Here is a 17,354-nt window from a genome sequence, read left to right on the forward strand (position 1 = left end):
CTATCTCTCCCCAGGCAAGAGATCACTTCATTTATTAAAGATTTATTTTGACTTATAGGTTACCATTCTTTTCTCAGTATCTGTGGTGTGAGAGACAAAAGATTTAAATGATGCTTAGAAATTGTATCTAAAGTAATTGCCTTTGGGTTTATGCAGCTGCTAATTGTTTAAAATATGCCTATTTAATTGAATCTTTGAATACATTTTTATTTTTGTGGAAAACATTTATTCAATGTTATCTTGTCATGATTTTTATAATATGTTTTAAGGAATAATTATAGTAATTATTTTAAAGGAAGGGAGTCTAAAATTAACTATGAATTATGCATGTGCCATATTTTAACCTGTAAAATTTGCAGTTAAAGTTGTTTTTTTTTTAACAGCCTGGATTTGGGCAGTAGATAATATTAACTTCCAGTCAATGGTTTTATAGGTTCCACGGATAGAATCTGTAAAAATCAGGAACTTGAAGTTAAGAAAGGAATGAACTATTTATGAATTCAAGAACCTGAATTCTAGCCCTATCTCTGCTCAATCTGGAATCCAGGACAAAAACACTTAACCCCTCCAGGCCTTAGTGTTCTTATCTTGGAAATAAGAAGATAGTACCAGATTATCTCGTGCTTCTTTCATCTCTGAAATTCTGTAATTATGTCCTGCTCTGCTGCTGTTGTTTGGAAATAAAGAGTCTGGGTGGAGGAGAGACCTCATTTTAAATATAAAAGGTTTAATAGTTGATAACTTTGCCAAAACACTGTATAACATAATTTTTTTTTGTTTTTATATTGAACAGCAGAGAAACACATAGAGTGAAAAACAATGTTTCTTCCATCGGCTCTGCCCTCTTCTCTTCTGCTGTGACGATCACATGCATGTCTCCCTTTCCCTTCCTAAGACCAGCATCCCTGCAGAACTTCTCCCCAGTTAACGTTTTCTTGGTTGAAGTCTCTTGCTTTACTTTTTTAAAGCTTTTTAAAATTTTTCTTTAACAAAGCAATTAATAAAGAAATTGTGACTAACTTTTTACACAGATAATACATATTTAACCACCATCAAGACTAAGAAATGGAAACTGCTTTCATGCAGCTTTTCTCAGAATCTTTGAGAAAATATGGGTTCATATACATTGCATTGTTATCATTGTTTCAACTGAGGTTTTTGGGTTTTTTTTGCAGATGATAATAATCTTTTGTTTCAGTTGGAAAACCCATTTATTAATCCTTAATTGTTAAAGTCACTTTTTCTGCATTTTGAGCTTGTTGTCTTAAATGCTAGTGCTGCATGCTGCTGCTGCTGCTGCTGCTAAGTCACCTCAGTCGTGTCCGACTGTGCGACCCCATAGACGGCAGCCCACCAGGCTGCCCTGGGATTCTCCAGGCAAGAACACTGGAGTGGGTTGCCATTTCCTTCTCCAGTGCATGAAAGTGAAAAGTGAAAGGGAAGTCGCTCAGTCGCGTCCGACTCTTAGCAACCCCATGGCCTGCAGCCCACCAGGCCCCTCCGTCCGTGGGATTTTCCAGGCAAGAGTACTGGAGTGGGGTGCCATTGCCTTCTCCAGCTAGTGCTGCCTAGTCCCTTTATATATCAACGTTAGTTGACTCTGCAAGCATTTCCAGTGTAACTACTATGTGAGGTTCCTGGGTGTAACCAGAGATCCGACAGGACTTCAAGGAGCTTCAGAGTGGGTGTGTAGAAAACCGAGGGTTATAGACAAGAAACATACAGCTACAATAACAGACTGACTTTTTTCAGGCTAGTGGTAGCCTTGTATTATTTCCTATTATGAATAATTTAGGAGATGGTAAAAATGACATTAAGCCCAGCAATCAAAATCAGTTCCATTCTAGATATGGAGGAAACCTTCAAACAGTGAAATCTTCTCAGTGACTTGGTTTGTCCTTGATATCCCTGTGTAGTTTTTTTTTTTTTTTTCTTTATTGAAAGAGGACACTGAGACTTGCTATTAACCAAACCTGTTTACTTTTTATTTAGACATTTTCTGTTAGAAAGAGTTGGTGATTGGAAATTTTGTTTTTTTTTTTACGTTTGAAAAAATTAAGTTTTTTACTTCTTTGAATTCAGTCAATTTAATATCCTGTTTTGCTCCTTCTTTTCCAATTTTTGTTGTTATTGTTGTTGTTGTTGTTGAGTTGCTCAGTCATGTCCAACTCTTTGCGACCCCATGGCCTGCAGCACACCAGGCTTCCCTGTCCTTCACCATCTCCCGGAACTTGCTTAAACTCATGTCCATTGTGTTGGTGATGCCATCCAACCATCTTGTCCTCTGTCATCCCCTTCTCTTCCTGCCTTCTAGCTTTCCCAGCATTAGGGTCTTTTCCAGTGAGTCAGCTCTTCGCATCAGGTGGCCAAAGCGTTGAAGCTTCAGCATTGGGTCTTCCAATGAATATTCAGGACAGATTTCCTTTAGGATTGACTGATTTAATCTCCTTGCAGTCCAAGGGACTCTCAGAGGGACTCTCAAAAGTCTTCTCCAACACCGCAATTCAAAAGCATCAATTCTTCTGTGCTCAGCCTTCTTTATGGTCCAACTCTCACATCTGCATGTGACTACTGGAAAAATCATAGCTTTGACTATCTTTAGCCTTAGCCTTAAAGTTTTCTTTCTCTTGTCAGTGTTCTTTCTCTTGTTGGTGTTCTTTCTCTTGTCTGTGTTCTCTGCTACCTCCCTTTTTATTGAAACTGCCTGACAGAATCTCAACTCCTGATTTTTCTACCTGAGCACTACTGAAGAAAAGCACAGAGGCAGTAACACAGCTATAAGTTTATTGTTACCGACTTCGAATGGGCCCACACAACTGCTGTAATTCAATTTTTTTTCTAGTTTTCTCCTTTCTCACAGCAGTTATTTTAGGCATTCAGCACTTCCTATCTCTAGCTCTCAGCTTTCCTTCTCTCTCTTTCTCAGTAAATGAGTTGGTGTTTCATTCCACAGAGAAAGTGGAAATCTTCAGATGAAAATTGCCACAGTTTGTTGCCACAAACCTATTTACATCTGTACTGTTTCTGTTTTGTTCCTACTGTTTGTGGTGGCAAGAGGCTTGCTTTCAAAGAGTAGAAAATCATATGCCTCCAGAAACCAAGAGATAATATAAAATCTGTGAAGCAGTAGGGTAAGAAGTGGTTCTGTGGCTTGCTGGGAATTGATAGGAGCTACCTGAAGACATCCAAACGCAAGTTTTTAATACTCTTGTCAGCTGGAGCAAAGCCTGCCTTGATGAGCATGCCTGCTGGGCTAAAGACTAGTCTTCACAGAGAAAATGGAGCCTTCTCAGGGGCTTTACCCCCAACCTTCACCATGCCTCTTTTCTCCGTATCAGTACCTCTTTTTCTATTCTTTTGTATCCATATTTAGACATTCTCAAGCTTATCCCATTTTTGGAACCTTTCATTTATGCCTATTTTCTTGTCTAACTACTCTAATTTCTCTACTTTTAAACTGAAGAGAGAATTGCCTACTGCTCTGGTGTTTGACAGATTTCAGTTGAAGTCTTTACCATACTGTTCGTGAGCTCTGAGGTTCTTATCCTCTCCAAGTCTACTTTCTTCAACCATAAAAATGAGATGAGGATAATATTAATAATATGCCCAGTCATAGAGTTAAGTATTAAATGAAAGAATGTAGGTATACTATTAATAGTACCAAAAAGGTCATAGTGAGTCCTTTGCTTACATACATTTGCTTCAGCCCCTGGCAGTCTGTCTTCTGTTCCCATCCCTGAAGCCCTGATGTGTTGTTTGTGGATTTTGTCCCCAGTAGTCACTGGTACCCCTGACAGCCTTGTTGTCCCTGCCACACACCCCAGGCTCACACTCTGCTTCTGTGAATACTCCCTCGGGTTCCTCCGACTCTGCCCTTTCCTCACTCTTTAAATGTTTATCTTCCTCAGCATTCTGTCTCAGTCTTTGTGCCGTTGAGTGATCAGTTTGGCTAGAATCTCTCTGGTAGCCAAAGCAAAGAAAGAGCATTGCGATGATATTAATGTATAGTTCATGATCGTTTACTATGTGTTAGGCATTTTTATAAGCACTTTACATGTGTCACTTGATATAATCTGCACAGCAGCTCCATGGGTCAATGAGGTAGATAAGAGCAATGAAGTACCGAGAGGTAAACCTGCTCCAAGTGCTGCTGCAGGTAATTCAGTTCTAGGCAGGTGAATTCTGGAGATCTCTGTCCTAACCATAACACTGTACATTCTCCCCCAAACAGATGATTAGTAATGTTTAGAAAGGTAAAAACAGGAAACTACAGCATTTTCTGGGACGAAGATCTGAAATGGTATGTTGGTGATTCTTTGGGGGAGATGAGAGAGTCTCCTCAGCTATGATCTGCTAATAAATACCTCTTAGTAACATTTTATTCTCATGGACAATGTCAGTGCAGAATAGTATGACCAACACAGAGCACACCCAGTATCGTTTTCCATGATTACATTTTTCATATAGCCATCTGATAGAAATTTGGAGCTAACATTTCACAGTCAGGCCTAATAGTTTAAAAGGGACATAAACACTGTCTTAGTCATCTTTGTATCTACAGTATCTAGCCCAAGACCAGTCACTTAGAAATAGTTGAGTCAGTCTGTGACCTGCATGTGACCACACTGAGCTCGTCAGCTCCTTAAAAAAGAATGACTTGGGACAGGATGTATTTCACGTGACAGGTTCTGGGGGTAGAGCTGATGATCGCTTGCAAGATCTGCTGAGTTCAAAGGATCAGAAGAAGTAGGAACTCCATCCCTGTGTCCTGCTTCTCCTCCCCAATTCCGTATTCATGTTTTTCTTCATTAATTTATTGTATTTATTTCATTCTTACTGTATACCAAGTCCTGTATAAAGTAATGGAGATCCAGTGGCGAACAAGATAAAGTCCCTGCCCTTAAGATGTTTACACTCTGGTGTGAAAAAACTAATTTGATAATATACTAAGATCAGTACTCTGAAGGGAGTATTGATAGTATTCAGCTCTTCAGGCAGTGAGAACAGGTTAGAGGAAGCAGTGTGTTCCAGAGAACCTCACATCTTTATTAGGGTTGGAGGTGAAGTGTGAATGTGAGAAATGGTGAGAAACAAGGCTCGTAGGAAGCAGGGCCAAGTGTGCATTTAAGGCTTGTACTTCTGCTCCTCTTCCACATCTCTGCAATCTCTTTCTACTAGTTTAATGAGTACGAGGAAGCTCAATGTAGAAATGTGTTCCAGGCGCCACAAAACTCCTTTTTTGCTGAATACCACAACTGAAACTGCACGGTTAATCTTTTCAGTAACTGTTTTTCATTGTGAATGTTTGATATTCATGTGGTTCTTTGCCTGTCATTGTGAACTCTTCAAGAACAGGGGCAGTGTTTCATTCATTTCTATGTCTTTAGCATCTAATAGTACCCAATAAATGTTGAAAATATCATTAGCATTCGTAGTCATTTTCTGTGTTTGGAAGGAATGATGCTAAAGCTGAAACTCCAGTACTTTGGCCACCTCATGCGAAGAGTTGACTCATTGGAAAAGACTCTGATGCTGGGAGGGCTTAGGGGCAGGAGGAGAAGGGGACGACAGAGGATGAGATGGCTGGATGGCATCACTGACTCGATGGACGTGAGTCTGAGTGAACTCCGGGAGTTGGTGATGAACAGGGAGCCTGGCGTGCTGCGATTCATGGGGTCACAAAGAGTCAGACATGACTGAGCGACTGAACTGAACTGAACTGAACTATTCACCAAAGCATAGTTGTCCTATTTTCTATGAAAAACAGAGTTCAAGTTTTAAACAAATGAACTTATAGACTACTCAGTGAGTTTAAGATTACCTGTCTTTGAGTAAGGAAAAATTACTAAATAGAAACATTGAGGATTTTTTAAAATTACAAAGATACTCACAGTTCAACGAAAGCATTCAATACAGAATTTGGTCAACTATGTTTAGTTTGAATGGTTTGTTACTGTTTTTGATCTATAGACTTATGAGGAAGATCGCAGGAACTACTCTGAGCTTCAGATTAGATGTCAACGTTTGGCCTTAGAATTAGCAGACACAAAACAGTTAATTCAGCAAGGTGACTACCGTCAAGAGAACTATGATAAAGTTAAGAGGTAAGTAGTTAAGATGTCCACGTTACTTGTTCTCTTTTTTAGCATGCATCAGAGGCACTTGAATTCTTACCGTCAACATCATTAATGCTACTTTATATCTCTTTTTTTTTTTTTCTGTTTCCATAGGTTTTTCTTTTCTAAAATGTCATATAGTTGGAACCATACCATACGGAACCTTTTCAGATTGGCTTCTTTGACTTAGTTATATACATCTAAGTTTCCTCCATATCTCTTCATGGCTTGATAGATCATTTGAATAATGAATAATATTCTATTGAATAGTACTCACTGAATAATAATATTCCATTGAATGATGAATAATATCAAGATGTACCACAGTTTACTTATCCATTCACCGGCTGAAGGACATCTTAGTTGCTTCCAAGTTTTGGCAGTTAGGAATAAGTCTGCTATAAAAATTCATGTGCCAATTTTTATATGGACATACATTTTCAACTCCTCTGGGTAAATACCAAAGAGTGTGAACATACTCGTATGGTAAGAGTATGTTTAATTTTGTAAGAAACCAGCCAAGTGTCTGTCCCAAAGTCTCTGTACCATTTTGCATTTTCACCAGCAATGAATGAGTTTCTGTTGCTCCACACCCTTGCCAGTATTCGTTATCAGTGTTCTGAATTTTACATTCTAATAGGTGTGTAGTCATATCTCATTGCTTTAATTTGCATTTCTCTGATGACAGGTGATATGGAACATCTTTTCATGTACTTAGTCACCATCCGTATATCTACTTTGGTGAGGTATCTGTTAAAGTCTTTGGCTTATATTTTAATTGGGATGTTTGTTTTCTTACTGTGAGTTTTAAGAGTTCTTTGTATATTTTGGATAATAGTCCTTTATCAGATACATCTTTGGCAAATATTTTCTCCCAGTCTTGCCATGTCTTCTTATTCTCTTGACATATACCTTATTCTCTGTTGTATAAAAGTGTGTAGTTTTGGCAGCTTGGTGAGTTTAGATTGTATTTTTATATCAGTTGTTTTTATTTTATTTAGAAGTTGCTTTTGCCTTTTTAAATGTGATATGAACCCAGGGAAATCCTATGTGTATAAATATTTTTGAACTCTTACTTGACTATTTTTATTTTATGGAGTGAATTTAAGTACTTTGCAGTTTTATCTAAAGTTTTTTCAGCTATTTCTTTTCAACAAAAGGCACATACACTTTCAAAAAAATGATACTTTCTGAGGATATGTTTCCCATTGTGTTGCTGCTAAATAGCTATAGCATATAATTTTCCTTTTGCTGGAATAGATTAATGAACCACTACTTAGCTATATGCCCTTAGGAAATCTCTAATTATTCTAAGCTGAAGTTTTGTCATTTGTGAGGTGGTGCTAATACAATAACTACACTGTATAAATTTAGAAGATTGAATAATTTTTATGACAGCATATATGTGTGCATATATACACATATATATAAAGAGATTATTAAACTGTTCACTGCTGTGTCTACTTGTACCTAAAATAATTCTTAAACCATTGTAGTCACTCAGTGAGTGTTTGTTAAATGAATGAATGCTTTATAAACTGTAAAACACCGTAAGTAAATTTGCAAGGATTTGAGAATATAACGGTGATACTCCTACTCCCGGCATGACTGACATGCAGTGTGTGTTACTGTGTATGTATTGTTGTATCAAAATGTAGTGATTATTAGAGTTTGAAATCCATGACAGATATACGATTGGGTTCTCAAATAGAGCTAGATTTCAAAAGAATCATTTCAAAAAGAAGTAGATTGTGATGATAAGATGGTACTTTGAGTTGGTGTTTTGATGATCTCTCAGGGCTTCCATTGTAGCTCAGATGTGAAGAATCCATCTGCAATGTGGGAGACCTGGGTTCGATCCATGGGTTGGGAAGATCTCCTGGAGAAGGGAAAGGCTACCCACTCTGGTATTCAGGCCTGGAGAATTCCATGGACTGTACTGTATGTGGGGCCACAAAGAGTCGGACAAGACTGAGCAACTTTCACTTCCTGCCACTATAAATCTATAGCAACAATAGGTAAAATATGAAAGGAGAAAACTAAAAGGCATAGTCATCAAAATAATGCAGAGTGGCCATGAAAGGATGGGTAAATGAACCAAGATGAGCCATGACTTGATAATTCTTTGCGGTGAGTGATGAAAGCAGGGAGTAGGGTGGGGAGGCATCTCATTTTATCATCTTTATATATATATATATGTTTTCTATAATGAGAATCTAAGAAGTAAAACTATAATAAACATCATCATGTGCTGGAAATGAAACAGGAAAACAACCAGGCAAGGGTGGCTCAAGCTGAGAATCCTTTGGTTCACTCAGTAGAAAGAATGGATTTTTAAAAATTGGTCTGATCACAAAAATATAAACTGGGAGGAAAAATCACTTTAATGTCCTTGGTAAATTCTCACAAATGTACAAAAGAGAACAGGTATATTGAGATTAGCTGCATCATTATTAGAAAGAATTCAAATGCTTTTTTTTTTTTTTAGTGTAATTTTTTTAAATTTTATTTTTATTATTTTTTAAATTTTATTTTATTTTTAAACTTTACAATATTGTATTAGTTTTGCCAAATATCGAAATGAATCCGCCACAGGTATACCTGTGTTCCCCATCCTGAACCCTCCTCCCTCCTCCCTCCCCATATCCTCCCTCTGGGTCGTCCCAGTGCACCAGCCCCAAGCATCCAGTATCGTGCATTGAATCTGGACTGGCGACTCATTTCATACATGATATTATACATGTTTCAATGCCATTCTCCCAAATCTCCCCACCCTCTCCCTCTCCCACAGAGTCCATAAGACTGATCTGTACATCAGTGTCTCTTTGACAGTAGCATGGAAAACAGATTATAAAAAAAAGAAAATAGATTATAATTTATGTCTATAATGTAATTCTGTGTAATAATTAAATTAGATCTGAATGTATATATTTGCTCGCTCAATTGCTTCAGTCATGTCCAACTCTTTGCTACCTCATGAACTGTGGCCCACCAGGCTCCTCTGTCCATGGGATTCTCCAGGCAAGAATACTGGAGTGGGTTGCCATTTCATTCTCCAGGAGATCTTCCCTACCCAGGGATCAAACCCACATCTCTTTATATCTCTTGCACTGGCAGGCGGGTTCTTTACCTCTAGTGCCACCTGGGAAGCCCCTAATGTATACATGGATAAGTCAAACACATTTAATTTTAAGAAGCAAAATGCATATGCCCATCTTTCTTTTTTACACTAAAAAATCATAGCAAAAGTCATTACCTTGTGAGAATAAAAACATTTGTATGTAAAGACATAAAACACTTAACATGAACCAGAGTGTTAATACTGATAGTCATCTTTAGTTAGTGGGTTTATGGGTGATTGTTACTTTTTAACTTGTGCTTTGCTCAAGTATACACACACTATTTTGTTAAGCAGAAAAAATCTTAGAAGTCATCTTTCTAAATGAGTTATTGAAAATCTAATGAAAAGAAAAACAATTTTTAATAGCTCTCCCATGGAAACACCAGGAGAGTAGCTGAAATAAAGGGCAAAGGAACTGATTCTGACTATAGAAGACAAATTAAGAAATAGTAAATCTGTTTCTCTGCTCATTTTTTAAGATACCTGTTTGTAGGTTTGGTCCAGTTCTTAGTTTTGCTGTGTTGGGGAAAGAGCTCCTCTGAGAATGGAAATTAGAATCTCTGGGTAATCATGAACAATTTGTGAATGAAGCAGTCACAAGAATGCCTGCCTGTGTATCAGCAACACAATCTGAGTAATGAGTGAAGGGCTTTTGAGCCTAACAACTGAAAGCCTAGAGCCATGTTTAAATTCTTTAAAAGTTTTGACTTCCAGATTAGATTGAAGATGATTAGTGAAAAGACACCAGAGTATACCTTTAAAAGTTTTATTGTTTACTTTTGTCAGTGTAGCTTACATATTTATTTTTTACAGATAATAAATTTATATTTATCTGAGCAAGATCTCAGAGAGTCTCCTAAATTTGAAAAGCAGATACTTTATTGTTCACAGAATGACACTGAAGTATCTCTGTTCAGTTTCCTGAAATATAATCAACCCTTTTTAAATGCTTATTATAAAAAGAGGTGTAAAATTTACATATGTACTTGAGTTCTAGTTTACTAAAAACAAGTGTATTTGAATTTTATAGTGAGCGAGATGCACTTGAACAGGAAGCAACTGACTTAAGGAGAAAATATGAAATACTTGAAGCCTCTCACATAACTCAAGCTAAAGAAAGAAGTGAATTATCAAAAGAGGTAAGCTTATAGAGTCACTGTTGTTTTTTTTTTTTTAATATTTATTTATTTGGCTGCACTGAGTCTTCACTGAGGCACTCGGGATCTGTATTGTGTCATGGTCATGCGGGATCTTTGTTCCGTCGCATGTGGAGTCTTAGTTCCCTGACCCTGCATCCCTGCCTTGCAGGGTGGGTCCTTTAACCACTGGACCACCAGGGAAGTCCGAGTCACTGGTTTTTTATTGTACAGTGATTGTGGACATAGCCCAGGGCAAGAATTGTGAGAGGGAAATTGTTTCTTTTTTGATGTAGTTGCTGGAAAGAAGGGACTTTTTAGTAGCTGTGTTTGGATGGAAAATTTCATGGTAAGAATTAGCCTCTTTATGTGTTGAGCACAAGCACAAATGAAAGAACTCATTCAGTAAACCTTGAAAAGTAAGATGACATTGCTCTGGACACTCTGTCTCTGCCTGTGTATAGGTAGCCACCTTGCAGCAGACTGTTACTTTGCTGCAAAAGGATAAAGAATATCTCAACCGCCAAAACATGGAGCTTAGTGTTCGCTGTGCCCACGAAGAGGATCGTCTTGAAAGACTTCAAGCTCAACTTGAAGAAACCAAAAAGGCTAGAGAAGAGATGTATGAAAAATACGTAACATCCAGGCAAGATTTACGTTATTTTCCATATAAATAGATATAAACCAAACCATCTTCTTTAGGGAACTCCTGGCTTTGGGGACAAATAGTGATTTGTTGGTAAGGTTTATAGGATAATGTTAAGATAATTGTTTTTGTTTCTCCACAAGATACTCATATTCTAACTGATTTTTTTCTTAAGACATTTTGTTTTTTTCTAAAAGCCTGTTTCTTTTAGGTAGGGATATATACACTGTTACTGTTTTTATTAATTTTTTTTTATGATATAATCTTTTTAGCTCCCAATGACTAAGATCTCTGTTTAAGTGTTTTAAGAAAGTATTTATATACTTTTATATATTTAGTGTTAGTTGCTCAGTCATGTCCAACTCTTTGTAGCCCCATGGACTATAGACTGCCAGGCTCCTCTGTCCATGGGATTTCCCAGCAAGAATCCAGGAGTAGGTTGCCGTTTCCTACTCCAGGGGATCTTCCTGACCCAGAGATAGAACCAAGGACTCCTGCATTGCAGACAGATTCTTTACCATCTGAGACACCATATGTTTATATGCCTCATATATATCTCTTCAGAAGGTATTTATTTTCTCAGCATTTTTGTGAGCATTTCAAAAACTAAAATTTTAAATTTTATCCTTTAAGACTTCATATATTCGTAACATTTTTCTCAGCTTGTGGTATTTTTCATCAGTTTGTGCTTCTGCTAATACCCTATGTAATGCTTTGTGACTTTGCTAAGAGATCACAGTGGCTGAGGTTGTTGTGCTTAGAAGGAAAGTTTTTGTCAAGAGTCCACGAGGGTCTTTTTTTTTTTTTTAAGATTGTCCCCTAATATGCACCACATCAGATTATTATTTCTAAATGAAGTGCATTCCACAATGCATTGGTTTAAAAGTCTTTGGCCGTATGCATTAAAAACTATTAGTAAAATATTTTTGAAGATGAATAATTATCCAACATAAACTAACTTTTTTTATAGTAATTAAGCTTTTGGGGCAATATGTTTAAAAGGAAATCTTAGATGGAACTACTTTGAAACAGTATTTTTAGGAATTATAGAGCTTTATATCTAATACTGTTTTTTTAAGGAACAGTGTATGTAGAGCATATTTGATGTAAGGTATTAAAATCTGATATGAAGGGCAAAGACCTATTTCTTTTACCAAAAAAATAATAATAATAATGGATATTCCTTTTGACTCCTTTCAGAGACCGTTATAAAACAGAATATGAAAATAAACTACGTGATGAACTGGAACAGATCAAATTGAAAACTAATCAAGAAATCGATCAACTCCGAAGTGCCTCTAGGGAAATGTATGAACGGGAAAACAGGTAAAAAAAGAAAAGTAGGACATTTCTGTGATATTTTATTGGTGTTTCAAGCTTATAGTTTTATTGAAATTAAACTTTAGTTCATGATGTAGTGTCTTTTTTAATATGTTAGAGAAAGTTTGTCATAAATCTAAATCTAAGTATAATGGAATATTAAAGTTCTCAGGCCTTTGATAACTAGCTTACAACAGGGTTTGTCAGACATTAGGCCTGTTTATTCTGTTATTCCTATTATCTTTTTATTACCCTGTTAACTTGTCCTTTTGCCTTTATATCAGCTCCAGATAAGGACAGAAATGAAAAGGAAATTAGAACTAAGAGATACTAGTTCTTCCTATAACATGCCAGTGATTTCTCCAGGAAATTTCAAAGACTGGAATAATAATAAGAAATATTGCTTATGCCTCGTTTAGCTGCTGGACCTAAAAGAAATCATATTTTTAGATAATCTTAAAGAAGGATAGTTTTTTTTCATGCAGTTACTTTTAGATCAGCATATATCAGGTTTCCTTAGTGATTAGCAGTATCAAGGGAAAATAAATGCTACTTATTTCAATAGCAGTTATTTTTATATACCATCATTATGATTCAGATGGCTTTTCAAAGTTGACATTTAGAGGGAAATTTATTTGGAAATTAATTGTCATAGTAGTTTATTAACACTGACTTGAGTGTATTTGATCTTTACCAATAAGCAAGTCTTTAAATCAGACTCTGGTTGGTATTAGAGAAGTTTACACTTGAACTCTCAGAACAATAAATTTATTTATTTAGCAAATATTTACTAACCATGTACTGATACATGTCATGAGCCATAGATACACTGGTGACCTTTGCCTTCACAAAGCTGGCAGTCTAATGGAGAAATAAAGGAACAGTGAGCAAAAGTATGATGATAATAGAGCAAAGGGCAGGATACTCAGAATGAGACCACATAGACTCAAGGTGTATCTAACTGAGCGCTGGGAGGAATTGGGGAAGGTTACATGGAGGGAGAAATTCGTATGCTAACATCTGCATGGTGACTAAGAGTAAGACTGTCAGTTATGGAAGGGAAGGAAACTAGGGGCACTAATGCATACCCTGGAGACAAGTCAAAATGAAGTTTTTGGAACAAACTGCAAATAATTCAGTATGGTTAGCCCATAGACTGAGAAGCAGTGAGTTGTAAGAAATGAAGCAGAAGAGGGAAGTGGGTCCTAATTATGCATTTGAGCCATTGTCTAACATCGTAAACAGTTAAAAGATTTTGAGACTATGCATGATATGATCTGACTTTATATAAAAATCCATTCTGTGATGTGGAGGAAGATTGAGGGTGTATAAGCTATAGACCAGAGAAGGCAATGGCACCCCACTCCAGTACTCTTGCCTGGAAAATCCCATGGACAGGGGAGTCTGGTAGGCTGTAGTTCATGGGGTTGCTACGTCGGACACAACTGAGCGATTTCACTTTCACTTTTCACTTTCATGCACTGGAGAAGGAAATGGCAGCCCACTCCAGTGTTCTTGCCAGGAGAACCCAGGGATGGGGGAGCCTGGTGGGCTGCCGTCTAAGGGGATCTCACAGAGTCGGATACGACTGAAGTGACTTTGCAGCAAGCTATAGACAAAGAGGCCTCTTTTAGAGATTGCTTCCCTTACCAAGGTAGGAAGTAATGATAGAACTACAATAGTAGCAGCAGAGATGGGAAGGATGGGGCCAGACTGGGAAAAATGCTCAGGGGGTAGAACTAAGCTAACTGGATAGATAGGAGGATGTGGTGACTAGATTGGACTGGGGAATGAGAAGGATGTCACTAGGTTCTTGATTGGGCAGCTGTGGGGACAGGGATGCAGTCTTTAAAGCATCAGAAAAATACATGGCTTTACCTGAGAAACATGACAAATTTAGTTTAGTTTCATTAAGTGTCTGTGACATGTGTAAATAGAAAAATGAACTATATGTATAAGGTCTGAATCTTAGAAGAAAGATCCAGACATGCGCTAAACCTATGGCATAGGTAATGCTACTGTTCTCTTTTCAAATAAGTACTTTTAGTCCTGTAACTCAGTTCTGTTATGGATTTTGTAATAAAGGCTTTTATTGGTCAACTTAAAAATTTGGGATTGTTTCTGTGATAAACATGCATGATTACTTCCAAATAGTGCACATAGCCACATAAACCTTAGTATGTAGTCATTTTGAGAATGTACTGATTTTTTAGTTTTTGTTGTTGTTATTGGTGGTGGTGGTAATTTTTCTTTTTTCTCAAGTCTTTTAAAATACAGCTCATGTATTTGCAATTTGTATTTACAAATTACAAATGCAATTTACAAATTGTATTTACAAATTTACATGCATTTACAAGTTGATGTAAACTAGCCCCTCTTCTCTAAAATGATTGGTAGTAGTAGGTTGGGAAACAGATGATGGAACCATTTCTGGAAGCAGGGAAATTGAACAGGTTTCCTTTTCCCCTATGTTCTGACTCCATAGCCACGTCAAAGTGGATGCCACCTAGTCAAGGAGTTCCTGAGGTTGGGGCTGAAAGTGAAAGTGAAGTCACTCAGTTGTATCCAACTCTTTGGGACCCTGTGGACTGTAGCCTACCAGGCCTCTCCATCCATGGGATTCTCCAGGCAAGAATACTGGAGTGGGTTGCCATTTCCTTCTCCAGGGGATCTTCCCAACCCAGGGATCGAACCCAGGTCTCCTGCATTGCAGGCCAGGGAAGCCCTAGAAACCCCAGCCAGCCATCAGGATGACTGCATGATAGTGAATCTAGGGTGGACGGTTGCCACCAGATGGAGCCAGACTTCAGCGTGGGCCCCCAGCCAGCTGTGATACAGGCTCACCTGTATCATTTTATTAACTTTACAATAATCTAATCCTATGTTTTATGTGGCTGAATTCTTTTGAATCCCAGTTTCCTCATTCTGGCAGGATTTAACTGTAGTTAGAGCTTACATCCCACTTGTCTTTCACAAGGTAAAAATAAATTGTAAATTATTTCCTTTGAAACTTAAAATAATTAAGGAAAGGGTTTTAGTGTTCCTTGTTATGAAACATGAGATCCAGAAAACACAAGAGTACTCATTTAGGTGTTTTTGTGTCTGAGCAAATTGATCACTTGCTCTGGACTTAGATGTTTATGGTGATTACTTTTACTTCCTCAAAGTGTGCTGTTACAATATGAATTAAAATGGGAAAAGTACTTAAAATTGCATATATGTACTTAGTCTCCTTGCCTCTTGGGCAATGAGCATTTTTAGGAGAAAGTTAAGTAAGATTAAAGAAATATGTTTTGCTTTTGGTTTTTTTTCTATGCAGTGGGGGATATTATAAGAGAGTGCCTTTTTAAAGACTTAAATATAAATCATGACACCATAAAACCCCTAGAAGAGAAATACGCAAAATATTCTCTAACATAAGTCATAGCAATCAGTCTCTCAAGTCAATAGACATAAAAGCAAAAATAAACAAATGAACCTAACATACATATAAACTTGTGCATAACAAAGGAAACCATAAGCAAAATGAAAAAATGGCATATAGAATGGGAGAAAATATTTGCATACAATACAACAAAGGCTTCATTTCCAAAATATACAAATAGTTCATATAACCTAATAACAAAAAAGCAAACAACCCAATCAAATAATGAGCAGAAGACCTAAATAGACATTTATCCAAAGATGGCCAATAGATACATGAAAAGATGCTCAACATGTCTAATTATTAGAGAAATGCACATCAAAACTACAGTGAAGCGTCACTTCACACCAGTCAGAATGGCCATCATTAAAAAGTCTAAAAATAACAAAAATGATGGAGAGGGTGTGGAGAAAGGGGAACCTCCTACATTGTTGGTGGGAATGTAAATTGGTTGCACCCACTATGGAAAACAGAATGGAGATTCCTTTAAAATCTAAAAACAGTTGCTATATGATTCAGCTTTCCTACTCCTGGGCATATATTTGGAGAAAACACGATAATTGAAAAAGATATGTGCACCCATGTGTTCATAGCAGTCCTACGGTGAAGTAGTACTCAGCCGAAAAAGAATGAAACAGTGCCCCGTATTGCAGCATCATGGATGGACCTAAGGATTATCATATTAAGTGAAGTAAGGCACACAGACAAAGATGAATACTGTATGACATCAGGTATATGTAGATTCTAAAATATAATACAAATGAACTTATTTACAGTACAGAAACATTCTCACAGACATAGAAAATAAACTTAGGGTTACCAGAGGGGGGCAGGGATAAATTAGGAATTTAGGATTAACAGATGCAAACTACTCTATAAAAGAAACAAGATCCTACTGTATATTACAGGGTACTATATTCAGTATCCTGTAATAAGCCATAATGGCAAAGAATCAACCTGCCAATGCAGGAAATGTGAGTTTGATTCCTGAGTTGGGAAGATCGCCTGGAGAAGGAAATGGCAACCCACTTGAGTATTCTTGCCTGAAAAACTCCATGGACAGAGGAGCCTGGCAGGCTGCAGTCCATGGAGTCACGAAAGAGTCGGGCACGACTGAGTGACTAGACAGCAACAACAGTGAACCATAATGGGGAAAAAAATAGGTACTGAAGGGTTGAGATTTAATGAAGGAATTTTGCTACTTTAATAAAGAGAAAGAGTGCCTTTTATTTTCTCTTAGATGTAAAAGAAAGATGGAATTCATTCCATCCAATCTTGATCTGTGTCTGCAGTCAAGCATACCAGTAGTTTGTGAAGTTAAGGGGTTGAGAGGCAAGAGGAAGAGAAAATAAGAGATAAAGACTTAAGAAATGGCTGAGATAAGCAAAAAGAGAACTTATGTATTTGGGTACATCTAAAACTCCAGTACTTTGGCCACCTGATGTGAAGAGCTGACTCATTTGAAAAGACCCTGATGCTGGGGAAGATTGAGGGCAGGAGGAGAAGGGGATGACAGAGGATAAGATGGTTGGATAGGATGGCATGGATAGGATGGCATCACCGACTCAATGGACATGGGTTTGGGTGGACT

At 37.3% G+C, this 17,354-nt stretch overlaps 1 protein-coding gene across 3 annotated transcripts in view; it reads left to right on the forward strand.

Annotated features, from left to right (window-relative positions):
* The window catches only part of PIBF1 (progesterone immunomodulatory binding factor 1), a 234,868-nt gene that overhangs the window by 43,374 nt on the left and 174,140 nt on the right, over nucleotides 1-17,354 (forward strand). For all 3 annotated transcript variants that reach the window (XM_061435063.1, XM_061435061.1, XM_061435062.1), the window contains exons 6-9: nucleotides 5,971-6,104; nucleotides 10,268-10,376; nucleotides 10,838-11,019; nucleotides 12,220-12,345. In XM_061435063.1, the coding sequence (XP_061291047.1) occupies nucleotides 5,971-6,104; nucleotides 10,268-10,376; nucleotides 10,838-11,019; nucleotides 12,220-12,345 (551 nt within the window). The remainder of the gene's footprint in view (nucleotides 1-5,970; nucleotides 6,105-10,267; nucleotides 10,377-10,837; nucleotides 11,020-12,219; nucleotides 12,346-17,354) is intronic.

Source organism: Bos javanicus, chromosome 12 (genome assembly GCF_032452875.1).
Source record: "Bos javanicus breed banteng chromosome 12, ARS-OSU_banteng_1.0, whole genome shotgun sequence".
Taxonomy (NCBI): Eukaryota; Metazoa; Chordata; class Mammalia; order Artiodactyla; family Bovidae; genus Bos; species Bos javanicus.